Consider the following 18,136-nt stretch of genomic DNA (forward strand, 5'->3'; position numbering starts at 1 on the left):
AAATGAACCCTCCAGAAACATAAACCAACTTAAACAATCACCAAATCACAGGGATCTTGGTTTCTCTCTCTCACCCTAACTCTGGGTGGTTTTGAAGCAAGTCCAGACATATAGGTGTCATCTCACTTATCCTGCAGCTAAGGAAGTGCTAAGTGAGCGTAATGCTTCTCTCATGACCCTTGGAGTGGAAGTGGATTGGGGTGTGGGTAGAAATCTTGTTGTTTTGAAGAAGATTGTAAATCTAGCCCACTCCCTCTGAGTGGGTAGAAACCTCACCACACCCCAACTCACAGCCCACCCCACCTCCTGTCTTCCTTTCCTCCTAAGATTAACTAGGCCTGGGGGACACGGGTCAGCCACTCCAGGAAACTCTTCGTCTAGCGCCATCTTGTTTTCCTCTAGTCATTTCTCTGCCCAACTGGAGGAATGGAATAAAGAACCAGGAGTGTCCTGCAGAAACACACATGCGTGCACTCACACACACACACATTCACACACCCAACCCACAAACTTCTCATCAGTGGTACTGACAGGACGGCTTACCCAAGTCACGGCTTCCCAGATGAGACCCCAGACGCGCATTTGCTGGCCCTGGGAAATCTCACTCAGCCGAGGCCCCCCGTGCTGAGCGGGCCCGTGGATGGGCAGAGGTGCTTCCTGCCTTGCACACTTCGTTGTTCGCCCGTCTCCCAGTGAATACAGCCATTAAGTCGGTTGAATGGGCCTCCTCCCACCGCCGCCACCTCCTTTCCTAATGAGAATGACAAGGAAATTGGTTAAAATTGGACTCCTTCAATCGTGAGACACTTTCAATTGAGTCTTGAGACAGGCAGTTTTAGAAAACTTAAAATACTTTGACTGTAAGTGGCACTGAACATACAAAATGGCATCAAATTAACCAAATGCAATTAGCCGCCACGAAGGCAGTAATGGTGGAAAAATGGATGTAAAGTGAAGCAAAATGGCTCAGTAGGATCTGACATTCAAAGGAGGTTAAAAGCTACGTTAGCCCGAGACAAAAGCTAAAAGGCTTGCAGAAGTACAGTGCTAATTGAGAAAGCCAAGAGCGGGTTCCTGACCCAGAAATGCGATAAAACCCCCGAAAGGAAAACTGCCAGCGCTTTCTGTGTTGGAGTATCAGGAAGGGCGGCTTGTCTTGGATTAACGGCTGAGAAGTGCGGTTCCTTCAGAAGGCGGTGTCTCTTTTGTCCTCCCAGACACGCCGATTTACCCGGCACTGGCACCGGGGCCGCCCCCCCAGCACTAGACACACGATCATTTGCCGAGAGGGGTGAGCCTGACATCTGAAAGGCAGGAACTTGTTTCCATGGGCAAGTCCGGGTGGAAAAAGCCCCCCACACCCACTCAGACTGACACAGACCGGGCGGCACTTTGCAAATCAGCTGTGGAGAATTCTTACATTTTAATTTTAGTTAAAATCTTAAAGGAATCCCACTTGGTTTTCTGCATTTGACTTCTAACAGTGAAGCTGTGTCCCAACTCACGGAGGATGCCCCAAGCCCGCATCCTCCCCTGCTTCACTGCACGAATGTTATCGAGCTGCTGGCTTGTATGGGAGATGCTTCGGTGGTCACTGGAGACACAAGTGTGAAGGAGGGAGGCCCAAGCCTGGCGGCCTCACAGTCAGTTGTGGGTGGGAAACCGTCCAGCGCAGTGGAGCGAGGGTGTCCCACAGCAGTGGGGGGGGGGGGCGGCGCAGCGGTGGCAGGAGATAGCCCAGGAGGGGGCAGAGGAGCTGGCCTGGCTCAAGGACCATCTCAGCTGAGCATCCTTAACTCAACTCTTCATAAGATCTGGAAGCGGGGGAGTTTTTGTTTGTTTTTGTTTTTGCTTAGAGAGAAATAACCATTTTTTATTACCAAGAAGAGTTTCGCTCATTGTTGTGGCAATACTGTGTCTAGTTAGAGTACAGACTTCTCTGAAAACAAATGAAAATAGGTTTCTTGGGTGACCAAAACTGAAAACCGCTGTTTCCATGTTTTACTCATCAAGACAGAAGAAACAATTAAGAATATTTCACATTAAAATCTTGGCTGTGTATGTGTTTTAGAAAGAAAATACCTGGAGGTGAAAATTTCCAGTAATTTCTGGGTTTTTTTAATTTCTCAAACCATTAAGCCATGCGGTATTTATGAAAATGGAATTGTAAACACATTTATGTCCAGAAAAGTCACTCTGTTCCACAGAGTTAGAACAACACGCTGACATTTTTTGTATCATAGTCCTTTGTCTCATATTTTGCAGTGTTGTTAAACAATTCATAAAAGACTCTCAGGGGCAAGGTGGGTGCATGTCTTACCTGCCCACCTTGCTGGGCCAAGCGAGGTGGTACTATGACATGGACAGGTGGCCACCACCTGTAATCAGTGGGAGGAAACAGACCCCGGGGGCGTCCAAGTCTGCATGGTCACAGAGGACACTCCCCAGAGACAGAGCATCACGCGTACCGCCAGCCATGTGGTTTTTATTTCCACCCTCTTTTCATTATCCCACCCACTGGTTTCATTAAGAGTACTCAGTACCAACCCAGACTAGCTGTCAGGTGAGAGAGGAAAGTGTCCCAGTCCACACGACCCGGGTGCTGCTGACACAGGACCTGCCCACAAGCGTGCAGTAAGCGTTTCTCCAGACACACCAGCCTCTTGGGTGGCACGTGGACCACCCCATTGCCCACTGAGGCCCCACATTCACGCTTACATCAGGTGCAGCGTTAGAGGCACATTTCTATTTGCAGAGCGAACGGGGAAATACGAGTCGTGTGTTTAGACCAGGTGGTAGCAGGAGGCAGGGCTCCCACTGGGGGTCATTAACAGCGGAGCCAGGAGTTCGTCCTCCAAGCTCAGCAAGCATCTCCGTTGCCAAAACGGCACATTGTAATAAGCCTCAAAAATGCAGCCTTGCCCCTCTCTGAACTGGCAGCCCACATCCAACAGGAGTGGGGCTCATAGTGGAGTTTCCAGCCCTCCGGTGTATTTAAGGAAATTTATAAGCTGTTAAAATAAACTTGGGGAGAATCATTGGAATCTAGGGGGAAAAAAGATGGCTAGGTTATTTGGGCAAACTGCAGCTCGGTTATTATTAAGCTGTCCTAGTGACCAAAGCATCACCAGCCAGAAGTCCTGCCGCTTCATAAATAAGACTACATCAAATTATCCCCTGTGCTCTGTGTTCACACGGGCACTGCTGGAGCAATCTAAAAGTTGCACAAAAATAGGGCTTTCCAGACATTCCATCTGCTTGCCGTGGTGCAGAGGCCAACCTGCATCGTGTCCAGGGGGCCGTGCGTTCCAGATACGGGGTGTCCCACTCATGCGCTTACAGCCTCCTGGGCGAACGTCCTTTCGCAGAAGCTGAGAGCAGAGCTTTCAGTGCCAACAAGGTTGGCATCAACTGCACACCTTCCCTTCCACTGCGTGGTTGGGTTCTGGTGCTCAGCCCCGGAGAGAAGGCTTGAGTAGCAGAACATCATGGGAAGGAGGCAGAGGGCATCCACTGGGCCACCCTCCCTAACGCAGCCTTTTGTCACAGCAGGAGATGGGAACTTCCTGTACTCCCAAGCTGACGAGAACCAGAAGGGCAAGGTGGCTCGCCTGGTGAGCCCGGTCGTGTATTCCCAGAACTCCGCCCATTGCATGACCTTCTGGTACCACATGTCCGGCTCGCACGTGGGCACGCTGCGGGTCAAACTGCGCTACCAGAAGCCGGAGGAGTACGACCAGTTGGTCTGGATGGCCATCGGGCACCAAGGGGACCACTGGAAAGAGGGGCGCGTCCTGCTGCACAAGTCTCTGAAACTTTACCAGGTGCGCCCCTTCCCTGGGTCCGGGAGGGCAGCTGCCTCGGGGATGCGGGCAGTGTGTCTGAAAGTTATGCAGATGAGATGTGGGAATCATGGAATGACATCAGGTGTTTCTGGAACCTGAGATATTGCCACGAGGATGATAATCTTGGTAGCAGGGTTCATAGTCCCCAAGATTAAAGGCGTAGAATCAGTCTGCTGAGAAAGGGGGGGAGATGCTGCCCTGTAAATACTTCTGGGCTCTCACAACGAGCATTCCTGTTATTTGCTGCTTTCTCCAGTTTTACATTCTGTATCATACAAAGGGAGCGTGACGGGCAGTTTTATGCCATTGCCATGCAGTTCACACGGATTGGAGAGCAAGCCACGTCCTTACAGGAAATCTCAAGAATTTAATTTACGTGCTGTGGCTTGAGTGGGACAATTTTGCAAACACTGTTATTTGGGACCGAACATTTAAATACTGGGAAAATGACCTCATTAGGTTAGGTCAGGTGATTTTTTAAAAACCTGAAATAGAGTCGATTTACAATGCTGTGTTAGTTTCTGGTGTACAGCAGGGTGATTCAGTTACACACACGTATTCTTTCTCATATTCCTTTCCATTGGGCATTGAAATACACTGAAATGTGCGTTGAATATGGTTCCCCGTGCTGTACGGCAGGTCCCTGTTGTTGGTCTGTGTTATATACAGCAGTGTGTATCAGCAGATCCCAAACTCCTAATTCATCTCTCCACTTGTTAGGTGATTTTTGAGGGTGAAATCGGGAAAGGGAGCCTTGGCGGGATCGCGGTGGATGACATAAGGATTAACAACCACATCCCTCAGGAGGACTGCACAAGTAAGTGCGAGCGGCTGTGGGACCCTGCCCAGGGCGCGCGTCCTCCCTGTGGTGGGCTCTGTCCTGCTCACTTAGACCTAGAATCTCAGTGTGGGCTGTAAGTGCATCCTGTGAAATGCATGTTCTGGTGCAGCAGGGTATAAAGCCAGGTCAGTCTGCCGTTAGCTACCCCGTTACCTGGTTCACTTAGAATGTCTTAGAATGTTGGTGCCCAGAAAATGACTTAAGTAACGCGGAAGCCAAAGATCATAGCGAAGAAGCAGCTCACGGTCCCCGGGCTGGGTACGCCGGGCCAAAGCACTGTGGTGAAACGGGGGAGATGCAGGCGTCTGGAGAACTCCAAATAGCTGAGTGTGTAAACAAAACAGCAGGCCTTTGAAATTTTTGCTCACAGTGGATTTAATGACTGTTCATGGGTCACGGACACCATCATTGTTCACTGTCTTACAAAGAAGTAGATGTTTCTGACCCTGAAAACCGTTGAAATGACTCAAACAAATACGTGAAATTTCGAGACTTTGCTAGTGTTTCAGAGGGGATGGATGTTATCGGTCTGGTGTATGTGGATAAAAGTCTGACAGTTCATACTCCTGGTTCTTGATATAAAATTATGAATAGCATCACTAATGGCGATGTAATAGCACACTAATTAGTCTTAAGCTCCACTGGCTACACTTAGACTTTTGTTATATATCATAATATAATAGGATGTTAATTATAGCGAGATGGAATCAGTCTGTTGGGCAAATTTAAGACAAAGGAGGCCTGTTGGCTATAATGGGTTTTTGGTCGTTCCAACAATTTACAAAGCTTTTATTATACAATATATTGGATATACGTAACCCCTAAAGTGGCAATAATTTGATAGGGTCGCTTGAAGAAATTGGGGGAAGAAACAAGCAGTGAATAAAGGACTCCTTCTTTATATTATGTAAGAAAATCTATTTAATGTCACACTACTCAGCAGACCCTTCACCGAAAATGACAAGGCTTAATATTTAAGTTATGGCTACTTTACAAACGACCCACATCCACGTCTGCACAGTTGTTAAAATGGGTACTTCGGATAGTTACATGGTGCGTGTGTCACTGTTGCTTCTTCTCTGTTCGAAGATGAGAGGGAGATGATGTGACGGTTTTGGAATGCGAGCATGAAGTCCACCCACTGCAACAAGGGAGTCAGTTCACTTCAGCTCAGCGAGTCTTCACTGGCCACCTACTGTGTTGCAAAGCAGCATCCAAGTGCCACAGTGAATGTGCAGAGGCTGAGACAGGTCCACGAGCCTTTCCCTTCCACGTGACTGGTCCCCTCGGCTGTGGCTACTGCCCGGCATGGACTCAAAGGCACAACTCAAGCACCCTGAAGACACTTCATGCTGCTCTCACAGTGAAAGGTGTCTAAGAGAAGTCTACAATTGCTCGTCAGATACGTTTCCTTGAATATTTAGCCAGGGGTGCTGTGAGGTTTTCAGCTGTTTATTGCATTATTTATTCATGCATTAATACAACAAATATTTATTGAGGCACCAGATATGTTCCGGACACTATTTTAAATGCTGGAGACATAACAGTGAACCAAATCCTTGTCCCCTGCTCAGAACACAAAGGACACCAGGTCTCCACTTCTCCACAGACCTTTTTCTGGGAGGCGGGAGACACAGGACACGGCGCCTGGCCTTAGTTAGCGGACCTACTATATGGGAAGCCAAGGCTCATCGAGTAGGGAGCACTTATCTACAAAAGCGCAAGACGGTAGCCACGTGGACAGCCCACTGCTGTTTTCTGTTTTTACCAGATATTCTCCCAGCCCAAAGAGCCAAAACCCTCTCTCTCCACCCTGCTCTGCTCCTAAGACAACAGTCTGCTACTGCAGGGCTCCCTGGACTTGGCTCTGGCACCCATTCCAGGGTCATTTAGGATTGCCTTTCCACTGCTGGCCGGTTACTCGGTGGGGTCAGATTGTGCTGAGAACTCCAGTGGAAACCCAGCAGAGCCATTAGTGATTGTGTGTGTGTGTGTGTGTGTGTGTGTGTGTGTGTGTGTGTGTGTTGTGTTTGGTTGACTCTTCAAATATCTCTTTCAATTTTGTTTGACTTGTCAGAACCAGAAGACCTGGATAAAAAGAACCCAGAAAATAAAATGGACGAAACAGGTAAATTTGTCCTGCTGACCAATTCTTAAAACCTTTTACTGTGGCTTTGTTTATATTTGGGAGAAACTTTCCGGAAGTCTGGTGCCTTCTGGAATCAGAGCAGTGCACGTGAACTGAGCATCCCTGTCCGTGGGACTGGGCCTTGGACAGTCACCAGACGGCCCCTCCTACCTGCTCCGCACACGTCGGGGGTCCCTGTGAGAGGCTCTGCCCTGTAAGCGGTGGTGGAGCCCTGGGGACATGTGCCTGCCCTGGCCCTTCCCTGCCTGCACTGGGGGAGGGACCTGGAGGACAATGGGGTGAAACACTCTCATTTTACAGCTATGGAAACAGGAAACTCGTGAAGACTTTCTTTCCCAAAGACCTGTAGTAATTTTCATACAATAATTTGAAACCAGCCCAAGTTCTGGTGTCTGGTTGATATCCAGCTATAATCGTTAAAGGACAGGGGCCCAGTTTCTGTGATGATCTGTTGTGTTTTATCCATCTACTACCCTCCTCCTCTAGTGAAACAGTTTTTTTTCATTTTTTTAAATTGAGGTATAGTAGATTTGCAATGTTGTGTTAGTTTCTGGTGTACAGCATAGTGATTCAGTTATACATATATATATATATATATTCTTTTTCATTATAAGTTAGTACAAGCTATTGAATAGAGTTCCCTGTGCTGTGCAGTAGGACCTTGTCATTTATCTCTTTTATATACAGTAGTGTGTGTCTGCTGATCCCAGACTCCTAATGTGTCCCTCCTCTCCCCTTCCCCTTTGGTTTGTTTTCTCTGTCTGTGTTTTGTAAATAAGTCTGGTCATTCTTTCAGATTTCACATATAAGTGGTATCATATGATATTTGTCTTTCTGACTGACTTCACTGATAATGGTGATCTCTAGGCCCATCCACATTGCTGCAGATGGCATGAATTCCTTATTTTTTATGGCTGAGTAATATTCTATTTTTTAGCTTTTTTTTTTTTTTTTTACTGAAGTATAGTGAGTTTACAATGTTGTGTCAATTTCTGGTGTACAGCATAATGCCTCAGTCATACATGAATGTACATATGTCTGTTTTCATATTCTTTTTCACCATAAGTTACTACAAGATATTGGATATAGTTCCCTGTGCTATACAGTATGAACTTATGTTTGACTGAGTAATATTCTATTTTATGTATATATTTACATATATATACACACACACCACAACCTCCTTCTCCACTCATTGTTGGCGGACATTAGGTTGCTTCTGTGAGACCCTAGTTTGGGGATGATGATGACATCACTAAGGAGGAGGAGGAGGGTTTACTGAGGAGCCAGTGTGCTCCAACCACTTTATGTGCATTGTCTTACTCAATCCTGACAGCCGCTCTCGGGGATATATTTATTCCCATTTCACAGATGGGGAGACTGAAACTCAGAGCAGTGACTTGGTCTTAGTAACACAGCTAATTAGGTGGTAGCCTCAGACTTCAGACCGTGTTTTCATTGAACATTGCTTTGTGATCAAATGCAAGATGTTTGGTCGGAGTCAGGCCTTGCCCAATGTCATTTTATCCCAGACGTCTCCACCCCCTCCCAGCAGTGGTGGGTGTTGGACATCTGCCCCAGCGGCCCTCGCAGCTGCTGCCTGCTGTCCTGTACGCGGTGCATCAGCCTGGGCACCTGCTGCCGTGAGAAACGTGGACCTGCTGTACCCAGACTTAGACTTGATAGAGAAAATAAACATGGCACCTTACTGTGCGGCTGGTGATGTTAACACGTGGCTCATTTAGCTAAGTTACATCGTCCACACTGAGATGTAAACTTTATTAGAGGTTGTGTCAAAACAAAGTTGCATCGAGGGAGAGAATATTAATATGTCCCCATGGCTTGTTTTCCCCTGTTTAGGGACTTGCGTCTTGTATTTTTAGTTTCCTCTGATTGGAACCCTTGTTGATCAGAACACCATTAAGCAAACACCATGCCTGCTGCACATTAACATTTTAGTCTCATTTCTAGTACCAGGTAATTAGGCTCAAAGCTCCCCTGTTAATAATTTCTCATGTTCCACTCTTAAGAAAACATTTCCCCAGTGCCTGAGGGCAGAGCCACGTGACTGTCTCCAGCCAAACCACCAAGGCTGCAAAGCTGGGGTCTCTGGCATCACACCCGGCCACCAGCGGTGTCTGATGATGGCAGTTTTCTGTACGAGGTCACAGCACGAGGTTTTGGACAACACTGGAGAACGGGGAAGAAACCCAACAGTTATGGCTTTGCAGACAGGGCTGACTCGCTGTACACCAGGTGCTGAGGCTGCGGTACTAGGAAAGAAGACATCCCACTCCTCGGTTATTAAACGTGTTCTGTGCAGCACAATGCTCGTCAGGCTCAGACGCCTCTGCCGGGCCGAGGGTGATCTAGCCTTTCCCAGATTCTGAGCGTCTCCGGCCCGACAAGTTGGGATACTAAAATACCTGTCAGCTACCTTGTTTCCTGAGGACCACCGCGCATGCGGATTCCCTGGACGTTGCGTCCCCTGTTGCTTGTGTTGGAGTGAAGAGCGAGCCGAGAGCCAGGAGTTCAGGTGCAGCCAGACGGGCTCGGGACGGGAGGGGACCCAGGCCAGCGCTTCTACCAGCCGACTTGAGGCCGGGAGCGCGTTGAACCCAGATCACCCCCAACCCCCAACAACCCCAGCATTTTATTGAATTATCAACCAATCAAGCAAAAGGGCTAAGGTGGGGGATCGTGGGGATGGCGGGGAGAGGGGTGGTGGTTAGTTATGACTAGTGACCTTTAAAGCATTAGGGGCATTTAGCGCTCAGAAGGTGTGGGGCGACCGTCCATTTGCGCGTCTGCCTGGCCCGCGTCACCGTGGCTGTCGTGGTCACCAGGTACTGCCTTTTGCGAGCAGCTGCTGTGTCTGCTGCCCTGTTCGTATAGCAACACCTCACCTTTGCTCTGCCTTGTGATTCTAGTTTCATTTCAGAGCCACTAGCCTGTCTCAGCCTTACGTGTGCTCTCTTTTTATTGTAAAAGCTCAAACTACTTCCGCGTCCTCCCTTGACAGCAATTGATATCTGGCCATTTTTCACTGGATTCCTCCTGTAGCCCTTCGACGGGCAAGGAGACAGATCAAGAGTCTGACACCTTGTCCGGCTGGCCGGACCAAGCGTCCCAGCAGCATGGCCAGGGCTCCTGGGGCCATCCTGGTCTCGTTCAGTCTCCTGCTGCAAAAGCCAAAATACAGAGCAGTTGGCTTGCACCCAAAGTTGTCTAGTTAGGCATCCGCAGATGGGGGCGGGTGTGCCGTGAGGCGTAAAGAGGGGGAGGGGTGTGGGGTAAGAGTTTCCGGCGGAGCTATTGCTGTGGGATCTAGATATGAAAGCGGGAAGCGGGGGAAAGGAAATTTTGGCTCAGGGTCCTCGGGTGGGAATTTTGGATGGCACGATCGGGCCTCCCGCATGGGCGCCAGCAGTCCTCTGGTGCTCAATGTGCTTCTAGGTGCCGGCGTTGGCGTCTCCAGTGGGTCTGGCATCGGGTCCTCTGGTTTCTTTCCGGGTTTGGGGCGTGGTCCCAGCATCCCCCTGGTGATCCCTGAGGTCCTGAGTGTCGGCCTCGGTTTCTCTGTCTCTGGGGATGTCTGGTTCCTTCATTCTCCGCTGGGTTGGAGGTTTGTTCCCTCCCTCTCCTGCACTGACAGGTCTGGGCCCGAGGTCTCATTTGTTACGAGAGGGGCACTGGGCTCGGCAGCCGCCGGCCACCACAGTCCAGCATGCCGCCAGGGGTCCGTCCATCTCTCTCGGGGGTTTTCATTAATAGATGTCCTTTCCATCCGTCTAGGACTGGGACCGGGCCCTGCCAAGGCTCATGTGTGATATTTCTCCAGAGCACATCCCCTGGGGCGCCTGTATGCAGGAGGCCTCAAACTTCCTGGCCTGCAGCTCGTACTCTGATGACAGGCGGGTGACCCAGGTCCAGCACTGGGAATGCCTGGGCTTGAACCCATCTGATGGGGGCTGCGCCAAGTATTGTGAGGCGGGCGTGATCCCCGGCACACATGTCCCAGTCAGATGATTGTAATTTTTAATTGGAGAATAACCTCAGTCCAAATCCCTGGGAGTAGCCAATTGTTTCCTGTGTCAAAATTATATTGAAATAGTCCAGGCCTAACATCAAGGTGGCCAGTAAGCCCTGGTGGGATATTTAGACTGGCCCCCGGAGGACAGGGGTGACCGCCCCATTTCCTGGCAGTCTCTGATCAGTGGCTGTGACGAGATCAAAGCAGCTGTCCCTGTCCATCGTGGGCCTCGGGGCACGGGCGCCGGGTCACAGGGCTCGCCACATGAGGGCTATGGCAGGGGTGTCCCCGGGGCAGACGAGGACTTCTCCCTCTGAGTCATCCAAGGGATGGCCTCGGGGACTTACTGGCCCTCCTGCTGCCCATTTTTTGCCAGCTTCCCGGGGCACCAGGCTGCCCAGTGACTAGGTGTTTGGCAGATGGGGCAGGGTGTTTTTGGCCTGACAGTGGGGTCAGGCATGGTTTTCTGCCTGTATCTTGGCGCCGACTAGAGCATTCATTTTTCCAGTGCCCACCTTGCCCAGGGCCCTTTTGGTTGGGGACCTCTGGGCCCAGGACCACCTTGGCCGGCCATGGTGGCTGTTAGGGCCTCCACGAGGGCCATGTCGTCAGGATGGATCTCATTTGCAGTCCGAATTTTGTCAGTTAGGCCCCCCTTTGTTTGCCCTCGAGAAGTCAAGGCGCTGGGAATGGGTTTGATGGTGCTGGTAACTGGGCTCCTCTGTGAGTCTCTCTTGGGCCCCTGGGTCAGAGGTGACCTGGTCCCCCGCCTTTTGCAGCCTATCCAGGAAGGTTAAGTAGTCCTCCTTGGGGCCTTGCAGGACCTTGGCCAGAGCCTCCCGGGGACCTGCCTGGGGCCAGCGCTCCATGGCCTCAGTAACCCAGTCCGGATAACGTCGGCGAAGAGCTGCATTGGGGATGGGGTGCCCAGGCTGGTCATTTCCCCTCCCTCACTTGGGCTGCCGTCCATTGTTGACCACTGGCCAGACTGGTAACCCATTGCTCAATTTGCTCTTGGATCAGGCTGGTGGCCATCGCCATTTGCCTTGAGCAGGTGCCTTAGATCCTGGCCGGTGGGGTTGTGGCATCTATGATGCCCCCGAGGCCTTGTACACACCCTGGGCTGCCTGGGCCATATATCTTTATGGTTTTGCTCAGGTCTGTTGTCGGCCTGGGTGTTCCAAGTACCTATGGTGGGAGGCCCTGGGCATCTTGGGTAACTCGAAAGGCCTGAGTGGCAAGGGCCTTCTGGAAGGAACTGGGGTTACTATTCCAAATATCCTCATCCCACTCCTCCGGATCTGTGTCTCTGAGGGTCGGGGAGGGGCTCCCTGGGTTCCCTCCTTCTGTGTGGAGCCACGGCCAGGTCGGCCTTGGGGTTTGCCTCTTCCCACACGGTCTTGGCCTGAGGCACTAGTGGGAGGTCTTTATGCCTTCTCTTGTTTTTAAGCATTTGGGTTGTTCTCTGCCATTTGGAGGGTTCCAGGGCACCCTCACTGGGGAACCACCCCTTTTTATTTAATTTTTTCATCCAGGACTCAGTTGTCCCCTTTGCATAATTTCCATATCCCGAGTGGTCTTTGTTGGCTACCATGTCTTCCAACAAACCCCGTGTACGGTATGCCCCGCTAGACTGGGGTTTGGATTGAGGTTTTCCCGCAGTAAATTAAAGAACGTGTCTCAATTCCTCAGACTGGTCGGGAGGGGAGTCCAGGGCCTGTGGATGGGGCTCTGGCCTCAGATCCCGGGGTGGGCTGCCAGGGGGTCTGACGCATGACGGGCTGGGGCTGCTGTGGGTGGCAGGATGGCTCAGGCTTTTCGCCACAGCACCAGTAACCGCACAGCCACTGCTCTCCCGGCAGCAAACCAAGAGGATGAGCATAACAGGCTGCTGGCCGCCGGGAAGCCACGTTTACAGTATTTAGGATCCATTTCCGTTGCATTGGTTGCACTGTAGTTTGTGCAACCCCATAAGTTGGTCAAATTGTAACTGGCTATTGTCTGGACACCAAGGGTGTCAGGACTAACCTGGCGCCACCACAGGCAAGCCCAGCAGACCAAGGCCAGAGTTACCAGACAACTGCGGAAGGAAGGGAGGCAACAGGCCATCCCCGTAAAGCCCGGGAAGAAGCCAAGATCCCAGATGCCGGGAGGTGCTCCTCACAGGGGCGCCGCTCGTCAGGCTCAGACGCCTCTGCCGGGCGATCAGCCCTTCCTTGGCTCCGAGTGTCTGGGAGCCCGACAAATCTGGGATCCTAAAAAACCTGTTAGCTACCTTGTTTCCTGAGGCCCACTGTGCACGCGAATTCCCTGGACGTTGCGTCCCCTGTTGCTTGTGTGCGGAGTGAAGAGCGAGCTGAGAGCCAGGAGTTCAGGTGCAGCCAGACGGGCTCGGGACGGGAGGGGACCCAGGCCAGCGCTTCTACCAGCCGACTTGAGGCCAGGAGTGCACTGGATCCAGATCGCCCCCCAGCCCCTGACAACCCCAGCATTTTATTGAATTATCAACCAATTAAGCAAAAGGGCTAGGGTGGGGGTCGTGGGGATGGGGGAGAGGGGTGGTGGTTAGTTATGATTGGTGACCTTTAAAGCATTAGGGGCGTTTAGCGCTCAGAAGGTATGGGGCGACCGTCCATTTGCGCGTCTGCCTGGCCCACGTCACCGTGGCTGTCGTGGTCACCAGGTGCTGCCTTCTGTGAGCAGCTGCTGTGTCTGCTGCCCTGTTCCTACGCAACGCCTCACCTTTGGTCTGCCTTGTGATTCTAGTTTCATTTTGGAGCCGCTAGGCTGCCTCAGCCTTACACAACCCAGACCCCACTCCTAGATTTGAGCCCTGAGCCGGTTTAAATGTCAGCAGCAAGCATCCCTTTGTTCTGCAAGATCTCTCCTTCTTGAGTGAAACCACCGCAGACCTGGGGGAAACGTGTTTGACTTGAAGATTTTCCATGGGGTGACCTGGAGGGGCAGCTGTGCGGGCTCCTCGGGCCTGGCTGGGGAATCAGGCAAACTCACCGGGAGTGGTGGGCTCCTCGGCTCGACAAACGTGTGACGGCGCATTTTGCAAAGCTTACAGACCGTGTATCTGGCCGAGGACGGTAAACCCAGATCACAATCTCACAGGTGGCGGGCTGCATGAAATCTGAATTCGATTAGAACATAACCCTCACCGTTTACCCAGCGTCAGTGGTTTCCACGTGCTCAGCTCTCTGTTCGAATCACGGCACCAGCGCCCCAGTCCCCTGCCTGCCCAGGCCGGGACTCCCAGTGATCAGTCAGAGATCACCAACGTTGGTGTTTCTGGGCAATGGGGGAGCCAAACCCCAGGACAAAAGCCCCCTGAGGCTCCTGGGGGAGCATAGCCCAGGCGGGACCTGAGCTTCTTCCCTTCTTGTCTGTGTCCCTGCCCACTGCCATCAGGTGGCATCAGGTGTGCTGGCAGTGCTCACCGAGCTAACTTTGTCTTTCTCCCCAGGGAGCACCCAGGGCTATGAAGGCGTGGGAGAAGGCGAGGAGAAGATCTCCAGGAAGCCAGGCAGCGTGCTGAAGACCCTGGACCCCATCCTCATCACCATCATCGCCATGAGCGCCCTGGGCGTCCTCCTGGGCGCCGTGTGTGGGGTCGTGCTGTACTGCGCCTGCTGGCACAACGGGATGTCGGAGAGAAACTTGTCCGCCCTGGAGAACTATAACTTTGAACTCGTGGATGGCGTGAAGTTGAAAAAAGACAAACTGAATTCACAGAGCACGTACTCGGAGGCGTGAGGGCAGAGGGAGGTGACAAGGTGCGTGGGGAGCGGAGGACGAGCTGGGGCGTGCGGGGCGGCTGGTCTCTCACTGCTCAGGCTGGGAAGCGCGTTGATGACGCCAAGCCAGATTTTCTCAGGAGCTGCAATGCATTTGGCTGACAGACATGAACGACTTCGCCATGTTCACAATTGGAATCATGACCAGTCAGCCTCTTTCTGTGGGTTTCATTTGAATAATCAAATGCTGATGTGGAGACCAAGGATGATGGACTTAATCATTCATTTTTGACTCCCCCTTCCCCTTTTCCCTTCTCTCTCCTCTTCTGGATTCTTCTCGGAAACTGTGCAAAACCCAAGATGCTGGCACCAAGTGTATTCAGTGGGGCCCTTTGGATGGACATGCTACCCGTAGCCCAGTGCCCAGAGTGTATCCGAAAAACCGCATTTCAGTGCATCCTGAAGTTGTCCTTGTGTGGAAATGCCCGCGTCGTGCGCAAGCCGAGGAGGAGTGCGATGTCTTCTTTCCTAGTGCCGCAGCCTCAGCACCGGGTGTACAGTGTGTCAGCTCTGTCTACGAAGCAATACCGTCGGGTTTCCTCCTCGTTCTCCAGTGTTGTCTGGAACCTCGTGCTGTGAACTCCGTGCAGAAAACTGTGCTGTCACCAAACACCGCTGGCAACTGGGTGTGATGCCGACGACCCCAACGAAAAACCCTTGGCACTGGCTAGTCTGCGTCCTCTCAAGTGCCTTTTTGTTTGTACCGCTTCTCATTGTGTTCCATGAACCCGCCCTGTCTCCCGCTGTTGAAAGCCCTCCCCTTTCATCAAACCCTGGCGGCCCCCTGACTGAGAAGAAAGTATATTTTAGTGTCAGATGCCAGCCTCCGGGAAGGCAAGGGCTCCGAAGATTTGGCAACGTGGCTTACTTGTTCTGGCTCTTTCCGTAGTTCAATTTCTTGTCTCTTGACCCTTTTGTATAAAGCTGCAATATTCTCTCTTACTGTTCTTTCATATGGAATGTATTTTCAAATGTAATCTCACTCTCTCTCTCTCCTCTCTCTCTCTCTGTATTTTTTCTCTCTTAGGATTTAAGCATTTGCCATTATCCAGAAAAGAAACTTGCAGCTTTAACTTGCTGGGAATGGCAAACAATTTTACTAGACTTTATGTTTGAAAATAAATAAGGGAAATTCCTAACTTTGCCCTCCAAAGTCTAACTTTGGTTTTCTCGTTAACTGGTTAAAGCAGCAGTATCTTTTTTCCTTAAGCCATCTGTCGGTCTATTTCAATCAAAATGATCTTTGATAGGAATGTCTGCATTTAATAGAAAGAGATACACTGAAGGAAGAAATAATACTAATTGGCTCTCAAGTGAGACCTAAATAAATTCTCCCCAAATCCAAAAATATGAGATTTTTCCATCCAAATACACAGAAGTGACCCATGAGAACCTTCTTGTTTTGATATTGAGTCAGACAAGGGAAGTGGAAGAAAGAACAGTTAATTTAAGAATGCAACTATAAATCCTGGTGCCTGGGGATGAATTATCTTAAGATAAGAGAGGGGAAGAAAATGAGTAAAGTCAAAATGATGTTTTTAAAAATACATTCAACAGCATCCCTGAAAAAAACATCGACTTGAACGAGTGCATCTAGAAACTTCCAAGGGCTGACAAAGAAAAAGCCTGCTTTAGGGCTGGCAAGACCTCAGCCTCCAATGGCACCGAGAAGTAAATACCTTATCAGGCAGCATTGAATTAACCCAAAGAAGTGCTGGTTGTTTTCAATGCGTTTGTGTCTTGCTGTGTTGTATGTAAGAGCTCAGCTCTTCCTGCCTTCCTGCACAGCGGTAGGACTCAGTCAGATAAGTTAGTGGGAGTCCCATTTGCATCATGGAGGGAAAGTCCATTCATCCTGGTTTAATTGGATTGAGAATGCCTTTTGTTTCCAGGAAAGTATTAATTGCTATGAAAGAATAGAGTCTCATCCCAGAGGCATCCATTCAGCCGTTATAATCATACCAAGACAAAAGTAAGACTTGATTTTTTTTTTTAAGGCCACAGACCTAAAGTTGTCCTCAGCCAAGGAAAAATGATACTGCAACTTTAAATTTTAAAGTATCTTGCACTGATAAATATATTTAAAAATTATATGTTTATAAAGTTATTAATTTGTAAAGGCAGTGTTACAAAATGTTCAGTTTATATTGTTTTAGATTGTTTCGTAATTTTAAAAGGTGTAAAATAACATATTTTTTCTTTATTGAAATCTATAAAACTTTCTGTAGTAAAATGTTTTCATTTTACTGGTATATTATTGCTTCATTTTTTGTACCATCATAAAATTTTGTGCAAATTTTTTTTACAGAAGTTTTTATTTTCTATGATGATACGACACTTGTAAATTGTTGTTTCAAAATGAACAGCGAAGCCTTAACTTTAAATGACATTTGTATTCTCAGACACTGAGTTGCATTAAAAAAAAAAAAACCACATAGAACTGAACTGTAACTTAAATTCCAAACTATGACTACTACATTCCAAAGAAACAGTTGAATTAAACATTTTCATAAAATATCCCAAACCTGATGGCTTTTATTATATTAGCTTTCTTATTGTTAAAGAAATTGGTATTATTCCAGCATCAAATAACTTTCAAGATTTTTTTTTAAAGTTCTCTTTTAAAAATAACATCCTAATAAGGAGAGAAGATTAAGAAGACATTTCCTGACAGTGAACTATCAATCCAAATTGGACACTTGTCAAGATAAGGCACAAAGAATTTGGCCTTATACATGGAAATTTTTCAACTCTAAGTCTTGTGTCAAACATTTCCATATTCCACTTGGTAAAGTTTTCTTTAATGAAATTCCCAAATATCTGTTGGTAAGTTTTGTTCTCATAGAAAATAGGTAATAAAACTGACAATGTTTATTCCAGCGCCCTTGCTAAATTTAGTTGCAGGGAAAAGTTGAGCATAGCATTGCTATTAGCTTCCTAAAATCTTAGGAAAAAATTGATTCCATCTGGGACCAAAATAATAGTAGTGGGAATAATAATACTAGTAGTAAAAGACTAGAGAATTGTGGAGCCAAAGCCCGCTCCTTAGGAGAGCAGGGCAGGCCCTGAAGAAAGCTGTTACCACACAACTGGCCGCCCCCATCCCATCGCCCACAGGCCAGCCGGCCTTCCTTAGCTTCCTCTGACTGAATGAAGACTTAATTCTGAAGCACAGGGACTCCGGGAGGGGCCAGCCGCTCAGCACAGCTCTTCCCGCTGAATCAATATTCCTGCTTTTCTCTAGACACTGACACCTTTAGCATCTTTCAAGATTTAACCAAGAAGAGGACGTTTTTCCCTCCTCAGTGGCTGTTTCGGTTCCTTTGCTGAGCGAAAAGAAGCAGAGATACAGTGAGAACTGGGTCATCACTACACCAAATTTAAATTTTATTTCTGTTCATGGGAGTTTCCAGAAACCACGATGACTTCCGAGGAATCTCTCAGAATTAGTCCCGAGATACTTTC

General features: G+C 49.3%; 1 protein-coding gene across 4 annotated transcripts in view; it reads left to right on the plus strand.

Moving 5' to 3' along the window:
- LOC105100649 (neuropilin-1) overlaps positions 1-17,188 on the plus strand; it is a 136,452-nt gene extending 119,264 nt beyond the window's left edge. For 2 of the 4 annotated variants that reach the window (XM_031444511.2, XM_031444513.2), the window contains exons 14-17: positions 3,553-3,824; positions 4,566-4,662; positions 6,764-6,814; positions 14,341-17,188. In XM_031444511.2, coding sequence (XP_031300371.1) covers positions 3,553-3,824; positions 4,566-4,662; positions 6,764-6,814; positions 14,341-14,630 — 710 coding nt within the window. In that variant the 3' untranslated portion in view covers positions 14,631-17,188. Of the gene's footprint in view, positions 1-3,549; positions 3,825-4,565; positions 4,663-6,763; positions 6,815-14,340 lie in introns of all 4 variants that reach the window. The other 2 variants (XM_031444510.2, XM_031444512.2) reach the window with 2 other exon arrangements.
- Positions 17,189-18,136: the final 948 nt, after the last annotated feature.

Source organism: Camelus dromedarius, chromosome 26 (assembly GCF_036321535.1).
Source record: "Camelus dromedarius isolate mCamDro1 chromosome 26, mCamDro1.pat, whole genome shotgun sequence".
In the NCBI taxonomy this organism is placed as follows: domain Eukaryota; kingdom Metazoa; phylum Chordata; class Mammalia; order Artiodactyla; family Camelidae; genus Camelus; species Camelus dromedarius.